This window comes from Canis lupus, chromosome 26 (genome assembly GCF_011100685.1).
Source record: "Canis lupus familiaris isolate Mischka breed German Shepherd chromosome 26, alternate assembly UU_Cfam_GSD_1.0, whole genome shotgun sequence".
NCBI lineage: Eukaryota > Metazoa > Chordata > Mammalia > Carnivora > Canidae > Canis > Canis lupus.
The window spans coordinates 29,543,198-29,566,989 of NC_049247.1; the positions used below are offsets into that span (position 1 = coordinate 29,543,198).

A 23,792-nucleotide genomic window follows, 5' to 3' on the forward strand; every position below is an offset into this window, starting at 1 on the left:
AGATCCTGCCCCCACAGTCCTCCGGCAGCCAGGGGAAGGAAGCCCCAGACGAGAGCTTACTCAGCTGCCGTGGTGGGGGGCTGGCAGGCCGGGGCACAGGGCCAACCCCCCGCGAGGAGGCCCAGAGCTCTTCTATCCCAGCCCAGCTTTCCAGGAAGGTACCTGCCCCGTCCCAGCCCTGGGGGTGGCCTACTCAGTAGTATAGCAGAATGACACTATTGCTGGTGTCCCCTGTTCCCTAATACCTGCTACCAGGAAAGAATGCCCAGTGGGGAGGACCAGACAAGGGGATTCCCAAGGTGGCTCCCTGAGGTGACTAGTGTGCCCCTGGACACACAGGAAAGCCTCTGCTTGCCCTCCCAGAGCAGTGCACCATTCACTCAGCCCCACCACACTTGCTGGATGCCAGGCCCCCAGTTCAGAGGGGACCCAAAAATTAAAGGACAGTGGGCTCAGAGTGAAGAGAAGACAGCCCCTTTCGGGACTGAGCCCTGAACGCGCGGTGGGAAAGGAGAGGCCAGAGGGCTGCACCGGGCACTGGAGTGCACAGGTGTGTGCCCAGGTAACCCCTGCAGAGCAGCGCCCACCTCATCTGCCTTGCTGGTGCTTGAGGCAGGGTACTCTTCCCCGTGTTTACCGGATGGTTCGCGCTGCTGGGTATGTGCCGCAGGCGGGGAAAACAAACCCACAAAGATAAGCTCACAGTCCACTTGGCCAGTTGCTCGCCCTGCCTGATAGCAGGCGGAGGGGACGCAGTGTGGAGCTGAGGACACCGGGAGCTAGCGGGGACCCTGCTCGGTCAGCCGAAGGACCGGCAGCAGCACCTGCAATGGAAGGTAGGGGCACTGGCCTGGGCAAAGCTTCTTCACGTCCCTGCTCCCCCACCCCGGGGCAGCTGCAAGGGAGAGGTACTGTGCTCCCGGCAGGTTGTGCTCCTGGGGCCCGGCGGCCGCTCCTCTCCAACCAAGTCTGTCTTCGGTTCTTTGGGCTCATGTCAAAGCCACCAGAATCACTGACAAAGCTGAGGTCTCTTCAGAGCCCTGAGTTGAATTTGGAATTGGGTCCCCTTTGGACTGGCTCTTTTTTTTTTTTTTTTTTTTTTTTTTTTTTTTTTTTTTTTTTTTTTTTTTTTTTTTTTTTTGGACTGGCTCTTTGAACCAAGCTGTGGCTCCCTTGGATCCCGTGTTTGCCTGTACACACATCTCAGGTGTCCTCAGATGCTGCCTGCAGGGCAGAAGCTGGGGTGGGCCCAGCCTTGGGGTGGGCGCCGTGGAGCCTCTCCCCGGAGAGGAGCCCCAGATGCAGCTCCTGGGGCGGCTCCCCTAGCCTCGTCACCTGCAAACCAGGGCCTCCTCTAGGCTGGAGTTCCTGTGTCCTGGCAGGGGTACAGGCTCTGGACCCCGGTCTGCACGGCACCTACAGAGCTGAGGTCCCTAGGACACACCCTTGCCGCCAGGAAGGTCCAGGTGGGCACAAAAGCAGATATAGTTGTTTTCACTTCTCAGGCTCCTGTCTGGTGTGGAGGCAGCTCTCTGGCCTTGGGTGGCGGACCCTGATTTGATCACAGGCCTGGGTGCTTTGCCCGGGAGAATGGTCATCTCTAGGCACACTGGCCACAGTCCGCACATGCTCTCCCTCCCTACATACTGATGGTGTTCTAGGATTTCTTCCTTTCCCTACAGGGAGTGGGCCAGTGCTTTGTGCTGGGTATCTTGGGCCTGGGCCCCGGGTCAGAGCTCTGACCAGCTGGCCTCACCTAAGGACACATCTGCCCCTCACCTACCCCCCCTTCCTCACCCCCTCCCCCTTTCTGGCTGTCCCTTGCTTGCCTTTCCTGGCAGCATTGTGCAGAAGAACAAAAGGTAACTGTTCAAATGGAAAGACAGGGACACCTGGATGGCTCAGCAGTTGAGTGTTTGCCTTTGGCCCAGGGCGTGATCCCGGGATGCTGGATCAAGTCCCACATCGGGCTCTGTGCGGAGAGCCTGCTTCTCCCTCTATGTCTCTGCCTCTCTCTCTCTGTGTCTCTCATGAATAAATAAAATATTAAAAAAACAAAAAAAAACGGAAAGACAGACTTAGGAAAAGTGTTTTAATCCCATGTCTGGCTTAGAACATTCAGTGAAATTTAAGTTCAGAGTAGTCTCGCCAGTTCAATTACCTTCTTCTTGACCTAACTGTTGCTGCGAAGGTGATTATGAACCCTTGGCCAACCTCCCCTGCAATTGCTTAATTTCGGGATTTGCCTTCTGCCCCGATGTACGATGTTCTATCACTCCGGACCATCACGGGGCGGGGGCTTTGATCCCATCACGGGGGACAGAGCTGCTTGCCCTTTGGAAATCATGTCATCTTGCGGAATTCGTGCCCCAGCTTTAACCTGGCCCTTCCTCTCACCCCTTTCCGCAGCAGGACAGCAGAACTATGATCTTCTGGTGATTGGCGGGGGATCTGGTGGCCTAGCCTGTGCCAAGGAAGGTATGTGTCCTCTGCCCTGCGTCCTGCCAGCATGGCAGGACCTCCAGGTTTTCAGGGCCCCTGGAGAAGGCTGTGTTGTTCTCGAAGCTGGGTGGAGGAGATTTGCCCTGAGTAGCTGTGCACAGCATGTATTATCTCTGTAGCTGGCCCGCTGGCCTCTAGGGTCCTGCATCCTGCCAGGGTCCCCCCAGGAGCCTTGTCAGTATGCCCTGCTCCCTGCTATTCCCCGGTTGTCTGTGCAGCACTCAGTGGCCAGGATGATACCCCAGGCCTTAGCCTGCCCTCCTGGGCCCCAGCCCCGGGCCTCCTGGGATCTGACATGTCTCCCTGCACCCATGCCCTTGCCCCTGCCCTGGCCACCTTGCTGTTGTGCAGATGCTTCCTAAAGATCTTTCCTGCCTTGTTCCTCCCCCTGGCTGCCTGCTCAGCCTGGCTTCCTCTTTGCCTCCTTGGTTAGCTCCAGGGTTCACTCACCTTCCTTTGGCCTTCCCTGCCAAGATCACCCTACTTGGAATGGCAGCCTCCTCTATGCCTCGTCCCTGTCCCCAGCTCCACTCTCCTCATTCTTAGCCCTGGCACATCCCGCAGAGATCACAGTTTGTTCTGCTGTATGTGTCTTACTCCCTCTCCTCAGCCTGGCACCCAGATGGGCCTGGGCACCCTGGGGTGCTCCGTAAAGATATGTTCAATGAAAGGGTCTGGCCCCAGAGGCATCCAGAGATCTCGTGTTGCAGTTTGCCACTGATCTGGGTGGGGAACAGACCCAGCATATCACTGGGAGCTCTGCACTCTGCTGTGGGAATGCGCGGCGGCCTGCTTGCCCATCTAAATGATAAGGAGGCAGATGTGGGTGAGGGAGGGGGGAAGACAAGAGAGAAATGGGGCCCCAAACAAGAGGGATTAGGCACTCTGACCATGGAATTCTGGCTCTCTGACAACAGATCCTGATTATGTTTTGTTTTTTAATTTTTTTTTCTGTTTCTTTCATTTATTTATTTGGGTGGGGGCGCACAAGTAGGGGTAGTAGCAGGGAGAGGGAGAAGCAGGCTCCCCACTGAGCAGGGAGCCCGATGCGATGTGGGGCTTAATCTCAAAACCCTGAGATCATGTCCTGAGTCAAAGGCAGCAGCTTAACCAATTGAGCCACCCAGGCGCCCCAGATCCTGGGTTTTAGAATCACAGTCGGCATTAAGGAAATTTGCCGTCAAATTTGCCTCCTCTTGTTCTGAGGGGCAGAGGAGGCTGCTGGCCTGTGGTGGAGGGAGGAAGTCTCCCAGCTGATATGGGGGCCCATAGAGGGACACGAGTCCTCATCCCACTGGACCACAGAGCCACCCCAAGAAACAGGGTATGTGGACAAGCCAGCCATCCGGGCAATGGCCATTCTAGCAGAAGAAAGCCCTGGATGTCATGTCTACTCCAGTACCTTATCTCTTAGAGACACATCTCCGTTAACCTGCAACAGTTCCCAGACCTGTCTTTGCCTTTTGTAACGGTGGCATCCTCCCTGTGGGTGATGGTGCTTTTCTACAGCATTATTGAGATATAATTGACATAAAACAAACCATATGTATTTAAAGTGGACAACTTGATACGGCTTGACATACTGACACACCTGTGAAACCAAGTACCACGGTCAAGCTGGCAAATGTATCCATCACCCCAATGTTCACATGCTGGGGCTGCCATCCCAAAGAACCACAGACTGCATGGCTTAAATAGAATTCCCTCACGGTTCTAGAGGTTGCAAGTCTGAGATTAAGGTGCCAGCAGGGTTTTTTTTCTGAGTCCTCTGTCCTTGGTTTGTAGATGGCCATCATTTCCAGTGTCTTCACATGGTCTTTCCTCTGTGTATCTGTGTCCTGATCTCATCTTTTTATATGCACACCAGTCAGATTGGAAGCCAATCAGCCAGACCTACATGGTCTCATTCTAATTTAATCACCTCCATAAAGACCCTGCCTTCAAATAAGGTCACATTCTAGAGTTCTGAGGGTTTGGGCTTCAGCATGAATTTGGAGGGGCATGACTCTGCTCATAACAAACTCCAAAGTTTCCTCAAACCTTCGGAACTCCTTCCTGCTCCCCCCTTCCCTGCCACATCCCCAGATGGCCATGATCTGCTTTCTCTCACTGCAGATTAGTTTGCATTTTCTAAAATTTTGTATAAATGGAATCATGCAAGATGTATTTGGTGGCTTTTTTCATGTAGCCTAATTATTTTGAGATTCATCTATGATGCTGTGTATATCCAGAGTTCATTCCCTTTGATTACTGATCAGTATTCTATTGTACGTCTACACCACATTTTGTTTGTCCATTCATCTGCAGGTGGACATTTGGGTTGTTTGCAGTTTGGGGCTATTATGAACGGTGCTGCTGTGAACATTTGTGTTTGCATCTTTGTGTGGATGTATGTTTTCAGTTTTCCTCCATAAATGCCTAAGCATGGAGCAGCTAGGTCCTGTGGTATAGCTCTTTTTTGTGCATTTTTAAATTTATTTCCACAGTCTTATAGTTTTCAACATACAGCTTTTGTCAGATTTATCCCTGAGTGTTTTCTAATGGCGTTGGGATTAAGTGGTATACCATACTATTCATTCATGTAGCGTGCATGACTCAGTTGTTTTTCAAATACTCACAGAGTTGTACAACCATCACCACATCAGTCGTAGAAATTCTAATCATCACCCCCCAAAACTACTCTGGACCCATTAGCAGCCACTCCTCAGCTCCTCCACCCCTCAGCCCCAGGCAACCACTAATCTGCTTTCTGTTTCTATGGATTTGCCTGTTCTGGACATTTCATACGAATATGTGGTCCTTTGTCTTAGCGTGCTATTTTCAGGGTTCATCCACGCATACGCTAGTACTTTATTCCTTTTAGTGCCTGAATATGTCCATTGCATGGACAGACCACGTTTTGTTATTCATTTGACCATTGATGGACATTTGGTTGTTTCCACTTTTTGGCTGTGGTGCATAATGCTGCTGGGAACATTGTGCACAAGTATTTGTGTGGACATGTCTTCATTTCTCTCGGGTAGCCACCTAGGAGTGGAATTGCTGAGTGTTCAGGTTCACCTTTTGGGGAACTGCCAGACTGTCTTTCAAAGTGGCTGCATCATTTTATATTCCTGCCAGCACTGTTGGAGGGTTCAGATTTTTCCCCATCCTCGCCAGCATTTGTTGTCCTTTTTTTACTACAGTCATTCTGAGTAGGGGTCAAGTGCTATTTCCCTGTGGTTGATGTTTTCCTAATGATTTTTTCTTAAGATTTTATTTATTTATTCATGAGAGACACACACACACACACACACACACACACACACACAGAGGCAGAGACACAGGCAGAGGGAGAAACAGGCTCCCTGCAGGGAGCCCCATGTGGGACTCGACCAGAACTCCAGGATCATGCCCTGGGCCAAAGGCAGGCACACTAAACCGCTGAGCCACCCAGGAATCCCTATTTTCCTAATGATTAATGAGATGGAGCATCTTTTCATGTGTTTATTGACCATTTGCGTATTGATGAAGAAATGTTTATTCAGAAGCTTTGCCCATTTTTTTTAAAAGATTTTATTCTTTTTTTTAAAAAAAGTATTCATTTTAGAGAAGGAGAGAGAGAGAGAGAGAGAGAGCGCGAGCAGGAAGGAGAGGGTCTGAGTGTGGAGCCTGATGTGGGGCTTGATCTCAGGACCCTGAAATCATGACCAGAGCTGAAACCAAGAGTACGATGCTTAACTAACTGGGCCACCTAGGCACACCTGAAGACTATTCTTTTAAGTGATCTCTGCCGCCAGTGTGGAGCTTGAACTCACAGCCCAGCAATCGAGAATCTCATACTCCCCCATTGGAGCCAGCCAGGTGCCCCAGCTTTGCCCATTTTTAGATTGAGTTGTCTTTTTATTACTGGGTTACATGAGTTCATATATATGTGTGTGTGTATATATATATATATATATATATATATATATATATATATATATGAACACTATATATGTATATATGTGTGTGTATGTATATGTGTATATATATATATTCTTATTTAAATATATTCTGGATACTAGACCTTTATCAGATATATGATTTGCAAATATTTTCTTCCATTCTGTGGATTATCTTTTCACTTTCTTTATAATGTTCTTTGCAGCACAGATGTTTTTGATTTTGATGCAAGTCCAGTTTACCTATTGTTTCTTTTGTTGCTATGCTTTTCATGTCTGAGAAACAGTTGTCTGATCCAAACTCAGGAAGATGTAGAAGATGTATGCCCACGTCTTCTCCTAAGACTTTTACAGTTTCAGCCCTGACACTTAGGCCTTTGGTCCATTTTGAGTTCATGTAACAAATATGGTGCAAGGTAGTTGCCTTGGGATTTGCAGAAGACATCTTGACCTTGTCCCCACTTCACACAGAGTAGGAAAACCTTGCTACAGTAGCCTGCTTCCACTTCTAACTTCCCAGCCTTTTTCCCATGTGGCCATACCTTTTACTTTTACATGTTATAAGGCGTATAGCACATTGTTATATTTTGTCTAAACAGTTGTCTTCCAAAAAAGATTAAACTAATGAGAAATAATCTTTCGGATCTGCCTGTGTAGTCACTATTTCCAGTGCTCTTTCTATTGTATAGATCTGAGTTTCCATCTGGCATCATTTTTCTTCTACCCTAAGGATGTTTGTGAACATTTCTTACAATGTGGCTCTAAGAGTAATGAATTCTTTCAGCTTTTGTATGTCTGAAGACATCTTTATCCTGCCTTTATTTTTTAAAGATAATTTCTTGGGGTGGGGAGGCGCCTGGATGGCTCAGTTGGTTAAGCATCCAACTCTTGATTTTGGCTCAGGTCATGATCTCAGGGTCATGGGATCAAACCCCACATGGGGCTCTGCACTCAGCACGGAGTCAGCTTGGGATTTTCTCTCTCTCTCTCTCTCTCTCTCTCTCTTTCTGCCCCTGCTCCTCCCCCTACTCTTGCTCTCTTTCTCTCAAATAGATAAATAAAATCTTAAAAAAAGAAAAAAAGGATTTCTCTTGGTAGATAATTCAAGGTAGGCAGTTGTGTGTTTCTTTTTTTTTGTTTGTTTGTTTGTTTGTTTTTCTGTTTAGTATTTTAGAGATATTGCTGCCCTGGCTTCTCACTGCATTGTTTCTGATGTCATCTGTTGCCATTTTATCTCTTTGCCGTGTGTCTTTTTGTTTCTGGTGGTTTTCAGGATTTTCTCTTTTCATTGGTTTTGAGCAATTTAATGAGGGTACGCTTTGGTGTAGTTTTTTTTTTTTTTTTTTTTTTTTTTTAAGATTTTATTTATTTATTCATGAGAGACACAGAGAAAGAGGCAGAGACACAGGCAGAGGGAGAAGCAGGCTCCCTGCCGGGAGAGCCCTATGCGGGACTCGATTCCCAGACCTGGGATCACGCCCTGAGCTGAAGGCAGATGCTCAACCATTGAGCCAACCAGGCGTCCCCACTTTGGTGTAGTTCTTAATTTTCTGCTAGAGTGTGCTGAGTTTCCTGGGTCTGTGTGTTTATTGTTCTCATCAAGTTCTGAGAATTTTCAACCATTATTCTTTACTGTCTTTCCTCTTCTTCACTTTTGGAGACTTTTATCACACATACATTAGGCTGCTCGGAGTTGCCCGTCAGCTCATGGGCGTTCTCTTCATCTTGGAGAGTTTCTAGTCCTGTGTTTCGAAACTCACTAATAAAAGATACTGCAAAGTCTAATCTACCATTCATCCCACCCGATATAATTTTCATCTCTTGGATTGTAATTTCATCTCCACAGATTCAACGTGGGTCCTTTTTTGATCCTCCATGTTGGTTCTCTTTGAACACAGCTACAATACTCATTTTACTTTTTTCCTCCTAATTCTGTGGCGGTTCTTGGGCAGTTTCTCTTTGGCTGATTATTTCTGTCTTGTGGCTTATCTTTCCCTGTTCCTTTTCATGCTTGATCATTTTTTATTGAATTCTAAACACTTTGAACTTTCCCTTGCCGGTCTCTGGATATTTTTAGGTTCTTACGTGCATTTTTGAGCATGTTCTGGGATGTAAGGAAGAGAATTTGATTCTTTTGCATCTTCCACTTAAGATTTGTTCAGTGGCCCAATCATTCTAGTGACTGGGCTCTGACTTTAATACTCACCCAGCAGCCCAGAATTATGTGTTTTCTCCAGTCTGGGTTCTGGAAACAGGCACTATTCTCAGCCCTGTGTGAGCACTGTCTCCTCTAGTCTTTCTGGATGGTTCTTTTCTGGCTTCATTGATCAGTTGTCTGGGGTTCTGTGCAGCTCTCTCCTCTCTGGTCCTCTGTCCCAGGAGCTCTGGCTGCTTCAGTCTCCCCAGGCTCCCAGCTCTCTCCTCAGCCAGGGAGTCCAGTGATCTCTGCCTGGGCCTCCTCACCAGGCCTTCTCGCCGGATCACCTCGTTTATTTCCTATCTTCCAAGAATCACTCTCCTTGGTCTTCTGATGTTCGGTTTCTTGAAAGCATTATTATATGTATTTCCTCTGGATTTTTGGTTGCCTCGAATGTGAGGATAAATCCAGTCCCTGTTGCTCCATCATGCTCAGCTGTGGGAGACAGATGCTGGCAGGTTTGAAGAGTCTCTGTGGCTGGAATTTTTAAAACAAGCACTGCAGTCCCATCGTTGGTCAGTTGAACAAAATGGGTTTTTACATGAAGGCTTCTAAAACTTTGTTCTATTCTTGGTCAATACCATGAACTGAGTGCATTCTGTAGTATGTCAGACACTTGTAGGTCATGATGTTTAAGTTGGGCATGCCCACTGGGACCATCAGGTCCAGAGCCCAGGTTGGCAGTGCAGTTCCCCAGGCAAGCCAAGGGGAAGCCCCATGATTAGCCCTCGCTAATGGTGATGGGGTCAGAACCTGGGGCTCGTGGCCCTGGGAGGAACCTGCTGCCAGCCAGTGGGGGAGGCCAGGAGACTCCAGGCAGGGGATGAGTTTGGAGCCCGGGTCTCCCTGCCTCTTTGGGGGCTGGCTGACCCTGGACCTGCCATTTGACTTCAGAACTTCTGTTTCCTCACCCTGAGAATGAGGCAGTAAATACCCACAAGAGCAGACCTTGAGTAGAAGCTCCCACTGATGTCCGGTGGGGAAGAGTGGAGGCAAGTGAGTCCACAGGGAGGGCTTGGGGAGAGAGCCAGGGGAAGCTCCGAGTCTGGAGCCTCTCCCAGGGAGTGGGTGCTCCTGTGATGCCTCCTTGTATGCTCCAGGTGGGCACTGGGTTCATGCTGAATGTCTGGGCTAGAACCACGTGCGTTAGGAGGCAAGGGAAGGCTGGACCAGGGCTGCTGTGGTTGACGTCCCGCTCTGTGGGGGTCCTGGCTATGTGGTGGGTGGTATGAAGCTGCAGTCCAAAAGAGGCCCGAAGGCTTCCACCTGTGGGCAGCACAGCTGTATGCAGCAGACAGGTGAGGAGAGCTGGCTGCAGAGCTGGTGGGCAGCTCCCTTCTTGACCAAAGCAGCTCCCCACTGCCCACTCCTCTTGTCGTTCCAGCTGCTCAGCTGGGAAAGAAGGTGGCCGTCGTAGACTACGTGGAGCCTTCACCCCGAGGTAGGTAGCCCTGGATGGAAACCATATGTCCTGGGGAAGTGGGAGGATGGGGGCCTGGTTCACCTGGGGTGGGTGCAGTTGCACCGAGAATCACTCACCCACTGCTGGCCAGGGTCTCTGGAGAGTGTCCTCCTTCTCGGGTCAGCTGCCATTACCATAAAGTTCTTTATTCTTATTTAAAGACAATTCTGACGACAGTTATAGAGAGTGAATTCACAGGGCAGGTTCATCCGGAGCGTGTTTGGAGTTACAAACAACAGCTTAAAGGAATCTTACACAACTGTAGAAGAATAGGAGAGCCTTCCAGTCTCCTGAGTAGAAATCTAAACCTGCTTTTCCCAACATGCCAGGTACTAAGTGGGGCCTCGGTGGCACATGCGTGAACGTTGGCTGCATCCCCAAGAAGCTGATGCACCAGGCAGCGCTGCTGGGGAGCATGATTCGAGACGCCCCCCACTATGGCTGGGATGTGGCCCAGCCGGTCCTGCATGACTGGTGAGGAGCCCTGCCCACTCCCAGCGCTTTCCGGCTCCTCATGGGGTGCTTGGGGACTGTTCACAGGAGCATGCTGTCAGACAGGAGCTCTCACCCGGAGGCAACCCCTTCCCCAACATTGATTAAAGTCTGGAGACATTTTTGGTTATCACCACTGGTTAGGGTGGAGGGCTGCTGCATCTACTAGGATGCTGCTAAAGGTCCTAAGACACACAGGACACCTGCAAGAAGGAAGGTCTGGCCCAAAGGCCACTAGTCCGGGTGAGAAACCGGTTTACCTTCCACAGGTGGCACCTGGTCTGCTTTGAGCTGCACACAGGCCCCTCATGGTTCTCAGATGACCCAGACTCAGGGCCAGCTGCTGTGTTCTGACAGCCAAAGGCCCTCGGCCCCAGACCTGGGACAGAGGCAGGGGCCGTGGGGATAGATGTCACATTTTTTCACCTTTAAAACCACCTTGTTTCTTGGTATTTCTACTGACTTGCTATTTGTATCTGCTAGTCTGCTGTGTGACTCTACAGTTCATGCTTCTGTTATGGTTTTTAACATTGCTTGTGTGTTAACAGGAGGACGATGGCAGAAGCCGTGCAGAACCATGTGAAGTCCCTGAACTGGGGGCACCGGGTCCAGCTGCAGGATAGGTACTGAGGCCTCGCCAGGCCCTCCTGGCCCTCTCTGGGGACATTTCCTCTCTTGACAGGCACTTTCTCATCAGAGGTTCAGCAGTGATAAGACGAGAAGTCCCTGCCCGTGGGGTGGGGCGTACACACGAGGAGCAGATGGGGCCTGGAATGGAAGGCTGCCCCGCAGCTGGCACCTGCAGAGCCTGGAGTAGCAGGGAGTGAGAGGCGTGTTGGCAGGACAGCTGGGTCTGCACCAGGCAGGAGGCATGCTCGGGGCTGGGGCCGGAGTGTGGGGGGCACGGAGAGGGCCATCCCCGGGGCCAGCACCTTCTTTGACCCCCTGTCAGGGTCAACCACAGTTAAGTGGAAGGAGCCCAGTGAGCCCCGTGGATGCCCTGGGAAGCCCACACCTCACCTCTCACCTCCAGGCTCCCCCACCTCACCACCCACCTCCTGGCTCTCTGGGCCCCTGGTTTGGCCTGCTGAAGCAAGTGTCCAACATGATCATTCCAGCCTGACACTGCCAGGTCCCATCGTCCTTTGGGGTTCCCCCAGCCCAAACGCCGACACGTCTTCCCACCAAAGGAGCCTCCATGAAGAGCCACCACCAGAAGGAAAGGTGCCCCAAACTGCACGGGGCTCTAGCTAGGCTTTGCTCCTGGCCCTGTGGTTGTGCCCTTTGCTCGTGCAGGTCATGGAGGGGACAGAAGCTCTCATCTGAGCACTATTTGCTTGGCTCCAACGAGTCTTCCTAGGCTGTACAGTAGGCAGCTGTTCTGTGCCCGTGAAACCCAGCACAGCTGAGCCGGGGAAGCTGGCCCACCTGCCCATCCTGGGTGTCCCCAGGGTTCCCCCACTTAGGGAGCTAGGCTGCATCCTGTTATTTTTCCTCTGTGTGGGGGCCCCGTGGTCCCCAGCTCAATCTGCTGGAAGCATAGGGCTCTGTCCTCCCTGCTGGCCCCAGGCAGCTCCCAGCCAAGTGCCCAGCAGACCCGATCTCCAGTGAGCTCTGGAGGTGCCCACAGAAGGAAGCCAGTGGGGAACTAGTGTCTGTGTCCTCTGGCTGTTGCTGGGCTATGGGGATGAATGAGGACTTCTTATGGCTCAGGCGGCATTTGGAGGCACAGGGCTTGATTGCGGGGCAGAGGTAAAGTCGAGGAGGTGGAGAAGCCTTACCAAAGGCACCAAGAACCCACCACTGCAGAGTGGCCTTCGTTATTAGAAGGTGTGGGTTGTTTCTGCACACCCTGCTCCTGATCGATCATCCTTATATCCTCATCGTACCTGTTTTCCAGCCTTGCTGTCCCCTAGAGGCAAGGAGCTATGTGTCTCTGGTGGGCGCCCTCTCCTATGAGCGGGAAGTTGGTCATTTGGGTGGTGGGGGTAACTGGGTGCATGTGGGGGCTTCTGCTCCCTGCTGGAATGTGCCCAGGTGACAAAGATGCACCCTGGGGAGGCCCAGCCACTCTGTCCTCACACACTGGGGCTGTGCTTGGGCTCCCACGACCATCCTAAGCTGGCTCTGTCCCAGCGGCTCCGGGGACCCTTGGCCCTCCTCCCCCTCCACGTTTTCTGGCACCCCTTGCCCCACCTGAGTGCTGGGCAGGGGGCAGTGGGCCCGAGCTTGCCTTTTAGTGATCTGCTGCTTTGTTTCTGTAGGTGACACTTGGTCTACAGAGGAAATATTTGACCAACTTATTTTTATTTTGCAGGAAAGTCACGTACTTTAACGTCAAGGCCAGCTTTGTCAATGAGCACACAGTTTGCGGTGTTGCTAAAGGCGGGAAAGAGGTGAGTGCCCAGTTTCCCCGAGGGGCTCCTCTCGGGTAGTCCTGCCGCCTCCAAGGACTTTGTTCAGCCTTTGTTCAGCCTCGGTGCTGTTCTCAGGAATAAGCACTGCTGGAACTGACCGCAGGTCGGTCTGAGGCTGCTTCTAATTCTTTATGGAGAATGAAATGAATCACTGAGACACACGTTGTGCCAGGCTGCCTGCTGCAGCGGGCAGTCCGACGGGTGATCATGCCCTTGTGGAGTTTTGCAGGGATAAAAGGAGATGAGACACCTGCAGGGGTGCTTGCAGTTAGAATGTCTCCCTGCATCCTCTGCTGGGTCTCCTCCTGGTTCGAGGACCCCTTGACAGGCTCCCAGCCCCGAAGGACCTCTGAACCACTGGCCACAGGTCCTGGCTGCAGGGCAGGAGCTATAATTCGAAAGCCTGGGTCTCTGCTGGGGGCCCTCTGCATGGGTGGCCACAGTGCATTTGGGTGACTACGACTTCCATGGTTTATTCTCAGACTCTGCTTTCGGCTGAGCACATCGTCATTGCTACTGGAGGGCGGCCGAGGTACCCTACCCACGTGAGTGTCCCCTGCACCCAGCCTTCCCTTGCACCCCAGGCATGGCCACGGTCTCCCAGCTCCAGCTTCCCACACTAGTGGCACCCCCACTCTTTCTATTCTTAAGAAAAAGTTGTTTTCTGTATTCACTTCGGTCACTTGCTAATTCTCTCTCAACTCCGCTCTATGGAAGCAGGTCAGCAGGCACCCCCACGTTGCTGAATCCTAAGAGCAATGGTCCCCTTGCTCTTCAGGTGGCTCTGGGACACCCGGCACCTGGTCTCTTTTATCTCTCTTTGCTGGCTCTTCCTTTTCTCCTCAGCCTCAAAGTATTGGAACGTCAAGGACTTAAGCCTCTTCTTTCTGCTCCCATCCCAAATCATGCTCTTAGTTGACTTAAAATTCTCATACCAGAAAATGCGCCCTTTCAAAGAGTACAATTTGTGCCAAAATGACATCCTGTGCCATTGATGGTCACTGCTGTTCCCTACTCCACAGCCCCTGGTGGCCACTGGTCTGCTTTCCATCTCTGTGGATTTGCCTGTTCTGGACACTTCACCTCAGTGGCTTCCTGCACTCAGAAGGGTGTCAGGATTCATCCACATGGTAGCCTGAGTCAGCGCTTCAATCCTTCTTATGTCTACATAATGACCCATTGTGTGGCTAGACCATATTTTGTTTGTCTACTTGTCCTTTGATGGACATCCGAGTTGTTTCCACTTTGAGCTGTTGTGAATGACACTGCTGTGAACGCCCATGTACAAGTTTTTCTGTGGCCTCTGGTTTGCACTTCTCTTGGCTCCTTACCTAGGGACAGAGTTGACAGGTCTTAGGGCAACTTGGTTTTTAACCTTTTGAAGAACTAGCAGCCTGTTTTCCAAAACAGCTGTGCCATTTTATGTACATCCCCCCCCCCAACCCCCGTGCCCAATAATGTGTGAAGGTCATGAGATACTTTCCTGGTTCTTCACGTTTCATAAATTCTTCTGTTGTCGAGAAATGAATATTTCAAATAAAGTAATGTGTTAACTCTGGAAGTCAGAATCTCTCTCCACTGCAGGATTTTGTTTATTGCTGTCATGTGTGAGGTGGTTCTCTGAACTGGTTTTCCAAAGTCTGTGTTCTTTGTCATGGGAGGCCACTGAAGTCTCTGCTCAGTTAGCACAGCGGCCTGCTAGTAACTAGACAGAGATTTCCTGAAACACCTGGAGAAATGGCCCAGTCTTTGCGGACGGCTTCTGTAGGCACTTGGGGCATGCTTTCAGCCAGACACAAGAAACTCTGCCTTCGCCCTCACCTGGTGCTGGGCCTCAGGGTCAGCCAGAGGTGAGAGCTCAGGCTGTCTCAGGCCTTTCCTGGGTGTGTGGCACAGCCTGGTGCCTCCGCCTGGTCTTTGAGGTCCCCAAGAATATGTGGGAGCTTCCCAAAGCCCCAGCGGACCGGTTATCCCTCGGCTTTTCCTTTTAAGCCCTCGGGTACCCTGTTGTTTGCTTCTGCTGTTGTCTGTTGCCTCGGGCAGCCGTGACATCAGTCACTCACTGGGCAGATCCTCCTCAGAGAGAGGCTTCTGGCCCTGGGCAAGATCAAGCAAGGTTGAAGACAAGCCTTTTTGATTGAGGTCTTCTGAGAAAGCGCCAGCTGTTTCTTGGGGAGGAGCTTTGCAAAGGCTTGGGCTCCGGCTCCAGCTCTGCTCTGTCGGTATGTTATTTTAAGTCACTGCTCATTGTTCGAGGTCGCTGCTGGGCTGAGGGATGGGGCTGGAGTCCATTAAAATGACACAAAACTGGGCAGCCTCAGTTCCCAGCAGTTTAGCACTGCCTTTGGCCCAGGGTGTGATCCTGGAGACCTGGGATCGAGTCCCACGTCGGGCTCTGTGTGTGTGTGTGTGTGTGTGTGTGTGTGTGTGTGTCTGTCGTGAGTAAATTAATAAAATCTTTAAATAAAATAAAAATTAGGTAGATAATAAAAAAAAACTCCACAAAACTCCCTGTTCTTTTTTTAAAATTTTTTATTTAGTTCAATTTGCCAACATATAGCATAACACCCAATGCTCATCCCGCCAAGTGCCCCCCTCAGTGCCCATCACCCAGTCACCCCAACCCCCCACCCACTTCCCCCTCCACTACCCCTTGTTCATTTCCCAAATTTAGGAGTCTCTCATGTTTTGTCACCCTCACTGATATTTTCACTAATTTTCTCTCCCTTTATTCCCCTTCACTAATTTTTATATTCCCCAAATGAATGAGACCATATAATGTTTGTCCTTTTCTGATTTTTTTAAAAGATTATTTATTTATTTATTTATTCATGAGAGACACAGAGACAGAGAGAGAGAGGCAGAGACACAGGCAGAGGGAGAAGCAGGCTCCATGCAGGGAGCCTGATGTGGGACTCGATCCCAGGACTCCAGGATAACGCCCTGGGCTGAAGGCAGGTGCTAAACCCCTGAGCTACCCGGAGATCCCCTGTCCTTTTCCAATTGACCCATTTCATTCAGCTTAATATCCTCCAGGTCCCTCCACATCGAAGCAAATGGTGGGTATTTGTCGTTTCTAATGGCTGAGGAATATTCCATTGTATACATAGACCACATCTTCTTTATCCATTCATCTTTCGATGGACACCGAGGCTCCTTCCACAGTCTGGCTATTGTGGACATTGCTGCTAGAAACATCGGGGTGCAGGTGTCCCGGTGTTTCACTGCACCTGTATCTTTGGGGTAAATCCCCAGCAGTACAATTGCTGGGTCGTAGGGCAGGTCTATTTTTACCTCTTTGAGGAACCTCCACACAGTTTTCCAGAGTGGCTGCACCAGTTCACATTCCCACCAACGGTGTAAGAGGGTTCCCTTTTCTCCGCATCCTCTCCAACATTTGTGGTTTCCTGCCTTGTTAATGTTCCCCATTCTCACTGGTGTGAGGTGGTATCTCATTGTGGTTTTGATTTGTGTTTCCCTGATGGCAAGTGATGCAGAGCATTTTCTCATGTGCTTCTTGGCCATGTCTGTGTCTTCCTCTGTGAGATTTCTCTTCATGTCTTTTGCCCATTTCATGATTGGATTGTTTGTTTCTTTGCTGTTGAGTTTAATAAGTTCTTTGGAAAACTCCCTGTTCTTATCAAGTTTCAGCCATTTTTCTTGACTAAATGTTCCCTGTGTTGCCACAAGCCTTTGGGTAATTTCCAAAGTTCTCAAAAAAAGTTGAATCTGACTGTTTTTGCTAATTGTCTGGCTGTTTTAACTCTGAGGGGTGCTCACTCTACTGTTTTTTGCCAGCACCCCTTCCTGGCCCGGTCTCCCGTGAGGGCACTTCTCTGTCCTCACTTCCACGAGGCAGGTGGAGCCGAGCAAGGGGCTCGGCTGAGGCTGCATCCTAGTGGGTCTCCCATGGGCTCTGGGAACCAGGTGGCACAAGCCCTGAGCCTCCAGGTGGGCTGCAGCAAAGTGCACGAGGCCCACAGACTCCCCTGCTTCTGCCTCCTAGTTAGACCGACAGAGCACCGCTGGAGCAGATGGAGGAAGAACAGGGCAGTGGTTCTGTCTCTCCTCTGATGCCTAAACCCCAGGCGTCCACTTTCGGTTCTGTGCTTTCTTTGGAGACGGGGAGCAGAGGGGGCACGGAGGAAGTGCACACCTCCAGGCCTCAGGGGACCACCATGCCTACCTTCTGCTGTCAGGCCCGCAAGAGCAGCCTCCAGAGGGGACAGGTGGCTTGTGCACAGAGGTGGCCCCGGGCAGTTTACATGGCTCTGTAGGGTGGCAGGTGCTAGAGGGAAGGTGGGTGACCATTAGTGACCCCTCCCTGTTAGCCAACCCCGCACCGGTTCTGCATAAAAACCCTGGATGCCACAGTCCGCTTCCAGGAGGTGGGTGGTCATCTTGGGCAGACATGTGCCTGCGTGGGTGCTGGGGTGCCCTGCAGAGGTAACAGGCCCGGCCCCACTCTGCTGGACTTGGGCTTGGTGGCTGTCACGACTCCACCTGCCCAGAGAGGAAGGGAGCAGGAGCTGTCTGGCCCAGGGGGAGGCCCAGCGGCTGTCCCGCTCCCCACCTCCTCCCTGGGTGCCTGCCAAGACTCGCTTGTTTTAGTCCTTTTGATTTCCAGACCTTTCGGTTTTCTTTACACAAACCCGAGAAATTCCTGACTTTATTTTTATTGCCAATTGGAATCATAAACTGTTTGCAGTCCGCTTCCTCTCCACCAGCACATCTTACTCTTCGTGCTCTCATGGGCCACTGAGAGGACGCTGGTCCTTCTGTCTCCCCCACCTGCTCAGGCTCTGCTGGGACACAGGGAGTCCTTACAATTCCTTGGCTCCCTGGAGGGCCTTCAGCCTCATGCCCTGGGGCCCAGTCTGCACCTCCACACCCTGCCTCTCTCTGCTCCCCTCCCACCCTCCCCTCAGCCCAGGGTCTGGGTCAAGAGGAAGGCCCTGAAGGGCAAGGAGGAGAAAGCCACTGGCCGTGCCCCGCTCCCCAGCCACCTTGCACAGGTGAGGAGTGCTGGGCGCCTTGCGAAGGAGGTAGACAGCTCACCAAGTCGGCAGTAGCCTGGCCACCTGTCCCTAGCAGCCACGACCTGAAGAACAGTCTGTGGAGCAGGGAAGCATGCCCATGTTGGGGGCAGTTCTGGTTGAGTCATGTCTTTAGGAGGGTCTCTGGGGACAGGCCAAGTGATGCTCTTCTCACATTGACCTTTTTTTTCTGGATAGATCGAAGGCGCCTTGGAATATGGAATTACAAGTGATGACATCTTCTGGCTGAAGGAATCTCCTGGAAAAACGTAAGACCCGATGTATGCCTTCACATTCCCCACTGCAGGCAACACACATTGGTCCTCTGTCCCGAGTGCATTCTTTCCTGCCTACTTGAAGGAAGGGAAGGGAGTGGGACTTGTACCCCTTTGGGCAGCTGTTGGCACAAGGCAACCTGTGACTGTCTTGGAAGTGGTGCCACACGTCTAACAAAAGGGCAGTGGTTTTCAAACATGGGACCCACCGGAGCCCTGGGATGACAGAGTAAGGCCAGGTCCTCGGGGAAAGCCATTGGCCTCTCCGCAGGTCTGGTTTCAGCGTCCTCTTCCTCTGGTTTGAACCTTGAGCTTCTCTGCAATGCCACAAAGCCTCCAGAGCTCTCAGAAACTGACCCCAGGAAATGGGATGTGCAGTGTGTGAGTGGTTTTACGCCCCCTGAGCAGGTGATGATGCACTGAATGCATTTCCTGTGCCCACAGAGCAGGCTGGTGCGGGGTTCCAGGTCCAGCCAGGCCCTGTGAGTGGCGTCCAGGGGACTTCATGCTCGCAGGGGCCCGAAAGGCCACCAGAGGGCAGCAGAGGCTTGGCCATCAGCAGGTGTTCAGGGAGCCTGGGGACTTGTGTTTGAGAAAATACAGGTGGAAAAGTGTGCCAGGGCAGATGGCTGTGTGTGCACCAGTGTACGTGCGGGGGAGTGTGTGTGGTCGGGCACGCGTGAGCTCTCCCCATCACTGTTTCCCACTTAGTGAGGCATCTGTGGTCGGGGTCGGGGCTTCATTCCCCTGAATGGATGTGCTGTAGTTTATCATTCCACGATTCACGAGCATCTCACTTGGCTCTTTTTGTCGTCGTTATGAAACGCTGCAGTGAAAACCTTTCGTGTGCATCGTATCTGCTGTCATAACGTTTCTTACGTGTTCTGTCCACCTGTCAGAGTGGTTTCCTACACGCAGAGAACCCAGGTACAGGGCTTCGCACGTCTTGCGAGCAGGTGCTCCCTCCTGGTGGGCTGCTCCCTGTTACAGATGCACTTGTGCTCACTCCCCTCTTCCTCCTAACCGGGCCATCGGCTTTCTCATGAGCTGTAAAACAGGAAGGAGCCTTTGCTGCTGCTCCCGGGGGCGGGGGTGTGGAGGCAGTGAATGCCAGTTGTGTTTCTGTCCAAATGTGTGGTCACTCCCAGTGACTGTGGTCAGGCTCACGCAGGCCGGGGACCCTTTGCCTCTCATCTTCTGCGAGCTCCCCAGGCTGTGCTTTGTGTTTTTACTTGGTAATATTATTTCCTACAGAAGTCTGTAATTTTCACACTGTTATGTTGATCACTTTTTTCCTTTATGCTGAAATTTTGGGGTTATCTTTTCTTTTATCTTTAGCTAGCTAGTGGGTTAAATGTGACCTGATTCTATTTGCACTTGTTATTATTAGTCATTGTTTCACATATTTACTAGTCACTTAAAACTTAGTGTGTCTGTGAATGTGTGTGTGTGTGTATGAGAGAGAGAGAGAGAGAGAGAGAGAGAGAGAATGTGTGTGTGTGTGTATTGTCAGCTTGGTCCATGGCCCACTTTCTATCTGGTTTTTCTTTTTTCTTATCTGTTCCTTATCTTCTAGCTGGTTCAAGTACTAGGGCTGTGATTCCATGCCGTTTCTATTGCACATTTTCTTGGCTTGTCATGTTGTTTCACTTGCATGATGTACAAATGGTTTTTTGTTTTTTGTTTTTTTTAAACCTACCTCAGATCTTTTTCTACACTTAATGGCTCTTAGATTTATTGCATGTTCAGGAAGGCCTGCTCCACCCCCAAGATTGTTTTTGAAAAAGAGCCCCTGTATTTTCCTTTAGGGCTTTCACAGGTCGGATTTTCCTTTGCATCCTTGGGGCCTTTGCAGTTCATCTTTGATGTGATGTGGTGTGGCGTGGCATGTGGCGTGGGGTGGGGTGTGGCACGGTGTGGAGTGGCATGGCCTGCGGCATGGTATGGAGTGGTGAGGCACGGTGCGGTGTGGCATGGTGGACGCCAGGCTACCAGGGTCCGGGGTTGCTGACCAGCCATCCCATCAAGCCAGTCTGAAAGCTCAGTCCCTGAGTGGAGTTCAGTCCTGCTCTGGCTTCTGACTCTGACTTCCCTGTATCACTGCCACAAGTGCCTGGCACTGGCTTCAGGTCTTCTTAGTTCTCTTTTGCCCTGACTCTTGCAGGTGGAACGTCGGCCGGCTTTGCCAGCCCCTCCATAGTGGTCTGCTGGCCCCGCAGTTCCAGCAGCCCTGAATGTGCAGCGGCCTTGGAGGCCAGCTTGCTGCATGGTGCTCGTGTTCTGTCTGAGGTCACCTGTGCGCTTTGGTCATTGCAGCCTGTAACCAAAGGCCAGCATTTTCTGAATCCTGGTCTTTTGTCAAATTAGTACCTATGTATTCGGTTCTCTGTTTGCTATTTTCCCATTACATATTTTTTGATGATTTTATTTATTTGAGAGAGAGAGAGAGAGAGAGAGAACATGAGTGGGGGGAGCAACAGAGACAGAGGAAGATACAGATTCCCCGCTGAGCAGGGAGCCCCACATGGGACTTGATCTCAGGACCTGGGATCGTGACCTCCACCAATCGATGGAGCCACCCAGGCTCCCCTTCCCATTATATTTTAAAAGCAGTGTCTCAGTGTCCAGGAAGGGGTCAGTTTCTAGCGATCGTCCCTGTAGCCACCGCTCACAGGAGGCCGGGTGTGTGGAGAGGCTGGCCCAGGCCATCGCTCAGGGCTGGACACGGCGGGAGGCCCAGGCGGGCTGGGCACCAGTGGTGAGTGCGGTGGCCGGGGACCCGGGCCCCTCCTCTGTGACCGTGTGCCAGGGCAGCAGCCTGCTCAGCTGGGAAGACACTGCCCCAGATATTTCAATCGGGAAAGAAAGTGCTGTGTTTATTTTCTTCAGAAAAAAAACATTTAGGAGATTTTTTTTTTTTTTTTAAAAAGCTCTTTCGTTTAAAAGGAATCTAGGTATGTTATTGTTTAAGAAAAAAAAGTGTTTGCAATGTATCAGTCACCCGTTCCGTTCTGAGCATGATTTATGTGAGGAAATGGTTTTTTTAAAAAATTAAGCTGGAGATATATCCCTGTACGATGCTTCTGTGAAAATGCGGCTTTTGTCCGGTGCTGTTAATGCAAGTTGTAACAGTGTGATATGGGAGGCAGTGTTTACATGCTGCATTCCTCTGCTGCAGTCAAAATAAGCCCGGAGGGCCTACAGTAGCATTTCTGTATTTTATCAGCTTGGGCTGGGGCTGAGGGGGAGGCCTCCGCTCACACTTGGAGGGGCTGTTTCTGCCAGATTTATTTGCCTTATAAATATTCCCTGTGTTTATTTTAACTCGCCTTTAAAATGGAGCTGAAATTAATATGGACCCGAGGGCTGCCCCCGGCCCCGTGGTGCCTCCCATAGCCGAGTGGGGCATTTCTGCTTGGTCCCCGGGAGGCGCGGCCGGGGTGGAGGGTGCCCAGCGACCGGGCCTCGGCCTGCAGCGGGTGCAGCTCTCAGCGGCCAGCTCCCCACGACCTGTCTGTCGGGGGCTCCGGATGGGCACGGCTGGCCCCGCATCCCTCCTGGGTTCTGCAGCACGCACAGGGCCTTCCTCCTTCCGTCCTTCTCCGTGATGGGGCCTGGGCAACATTGAGAGCTTTCAGGGAGCATCCGGGTGGGGCACAGCGCCCAGTAGCCCTCAGTAGGGCCTGCGGCTCTTCGACCTCCCGTGGTTGTTCCACGCCTTTGCCCCCTCGAGCATGGACCCCAGTGGCCACAGAGGCGTTTGGCCTCACAGACACGTGAGGACCTCGCCTGCCCTCCTTTGCTCGAGTCCGGGTGTGGGAGCCCAGGGCTAGAGACATGAGAGGGGATGAAGAAGCCCAAGCCTGGTTAGAGAGAAGAGTGAAACAGCCTTAGCACACAGCTGGCTGCCCAGGTTGGCACCTCGGTGGTCACATCACGTGCAGAAAGCGCCATCATATGCAGTGTGAGCTCCCAAGTCCATGAGCATGGCCCTCTGAGGCCAGCCCGGGGCCGGGGGGAGCCCTGGCTGCCCAGACCCTCAGAACCACACCCTCCGCCTGAGGTGGGACCATGTAGGTCTACTCAGCCTCGACCACCCGAGTGCCAGCTCTGTGACTTATTTGGCATTTCTGTTGTTCTTGCTTCTTTGCTTTTCTGTGTAACTCTAGGGCAGACTGAAGAAGTGAGGAGGATTCTGGGGGAAGAACAGGGTCCCCTGGGCGGGTAGCAGGAGCCTCAAGAAACTGTCCATCACCCGTGTAGGAAATGGGGTACAGAGGGGGTGCACTGCCTTGTATGAGGAGGCTTGGAGACGGCGTGCAGCCCGCCTGGTCCAGATGTCCAGCCCAGCAACTCCGTGGCAGGAGGAGGGAGGGCGGAAAGGGGAAAGGTAGGCAGACCGCCCCACGGTGCCTTTGAGGAGGCAGGCACTGGGGTATCTGGTTCCACCTTTGATCCCACAGCCTGGAGATCTTAGCTCACTCAGCTGGAGGGCCACCTCCTCTTCCAGGCCTTCTGGCCCCAGGCATCCTGGCTGGGACTTGAACCCTGCCTTCCAGCCTTCCCCGCCCAGGATCCTCAGGTCCCCACACCCTGGAAGTGTTCGGGTGCCCTAGTGGTGGGGGAGTCAAGGTCACTGTGCTCCAAACCCCCTCGGTTCCCCGGCCCAGCTGGTCGGCACTCCTGGACCAGCGGGGCTCTAAGCTAACAGCTTCATGGTGACTTCAGTGCCATCACCTTTCTCTGACAGCAGAGGACTTGGATGAGAGCAGAGGCGCCTGGGAGCAGCTCTTCTCCCACGTTGGCCTGATACACAAATGAGTTGCCATTTCCAGGTGACAGCCCAGACCCTGCTCTTCCCACTCGCTGGCCCAGGACCGTCCACTCTCCTGCAGCTGCGCACAGCCCAGCCTTCTGTCCTGGGGGCCCAGGGCTGTGTGAGGCAGGGTGTTTTTGTAACTCAAGCTGATTTAACACTGCCTGTCAGAGCTGGTCCTAGAAGCAGCTTTTTTTTTGACCCTTACTTTAAGTCTGGAAGCCGACTAGGTATTGTGATCATTTTTCTCTCTCTGTAAGCGCCAAAGGGGAGGATATAAATTTTATCTTGTGAAGAACCACAGCCATTTGATTAGGAAAACTCATTGCTACGAATTTTCTCATTTCCTGCTTAATGTCCACCTTCGTGTGGTGTGACAGCCTTGTGTTCAGCAAAAGGGAGACTGGGTGTCTGCTGGAGACATGGCTACGAGCCTGGAAAGCCCTGCTGACCACCTCCCTGGTGGGTTCCTATGGCTAAGACATGCCAGGCTCGGAAGATAAGTCCTCAGGGTAGCATCTGTCATGAGGCAAGAACGTAGAGTCTCTGGCTGGTTGGAGGTGGGCCCAGTGTGGGACCCTGACTAGTGGGATGCGGCTGGCGGATCCCAGGCAAGCCCAGAGCCAGCCCCCCACTGGGGAGAAGGCCTTGGCCCCCCCTCCCTGTTACCCT

General features: G+C 51.9%; 1 protein-coding gene across 1 annotated transcript in view; it reads left to right on the forward strand.

The window, feature by feature from the left end:
• TXNRD2 (thioredoxin reductase 2) overlaps positions 1 to 23,792 on the forward strand; it is a 49,698-nt gene that overhangs the window by 804 nt on the left and 25,102 nt on the right. Inside the window, 7 exon segments of the mRNA XM_038575886.1 lie at positions 2,413 to 2,478; positions 10,007 to 10,063; positions 10,414 to 10,558; positions 11,125 to 11,199; positions 12,894 to 12,972; positions 13,476 to 13,538; positions 18,228 to 18,298. Of these exon segments, the coding sequence (XP_038431814.1) occupies positions 2,413 to 2,478; positions 10,007 to 10,063; positions 10,414 to 10,558; positions 11,125 to 11,199; positions 12,894 to 12,972; positions 13,476 to 13,538; positions 18,228 to 18,298 (556 nt within the window).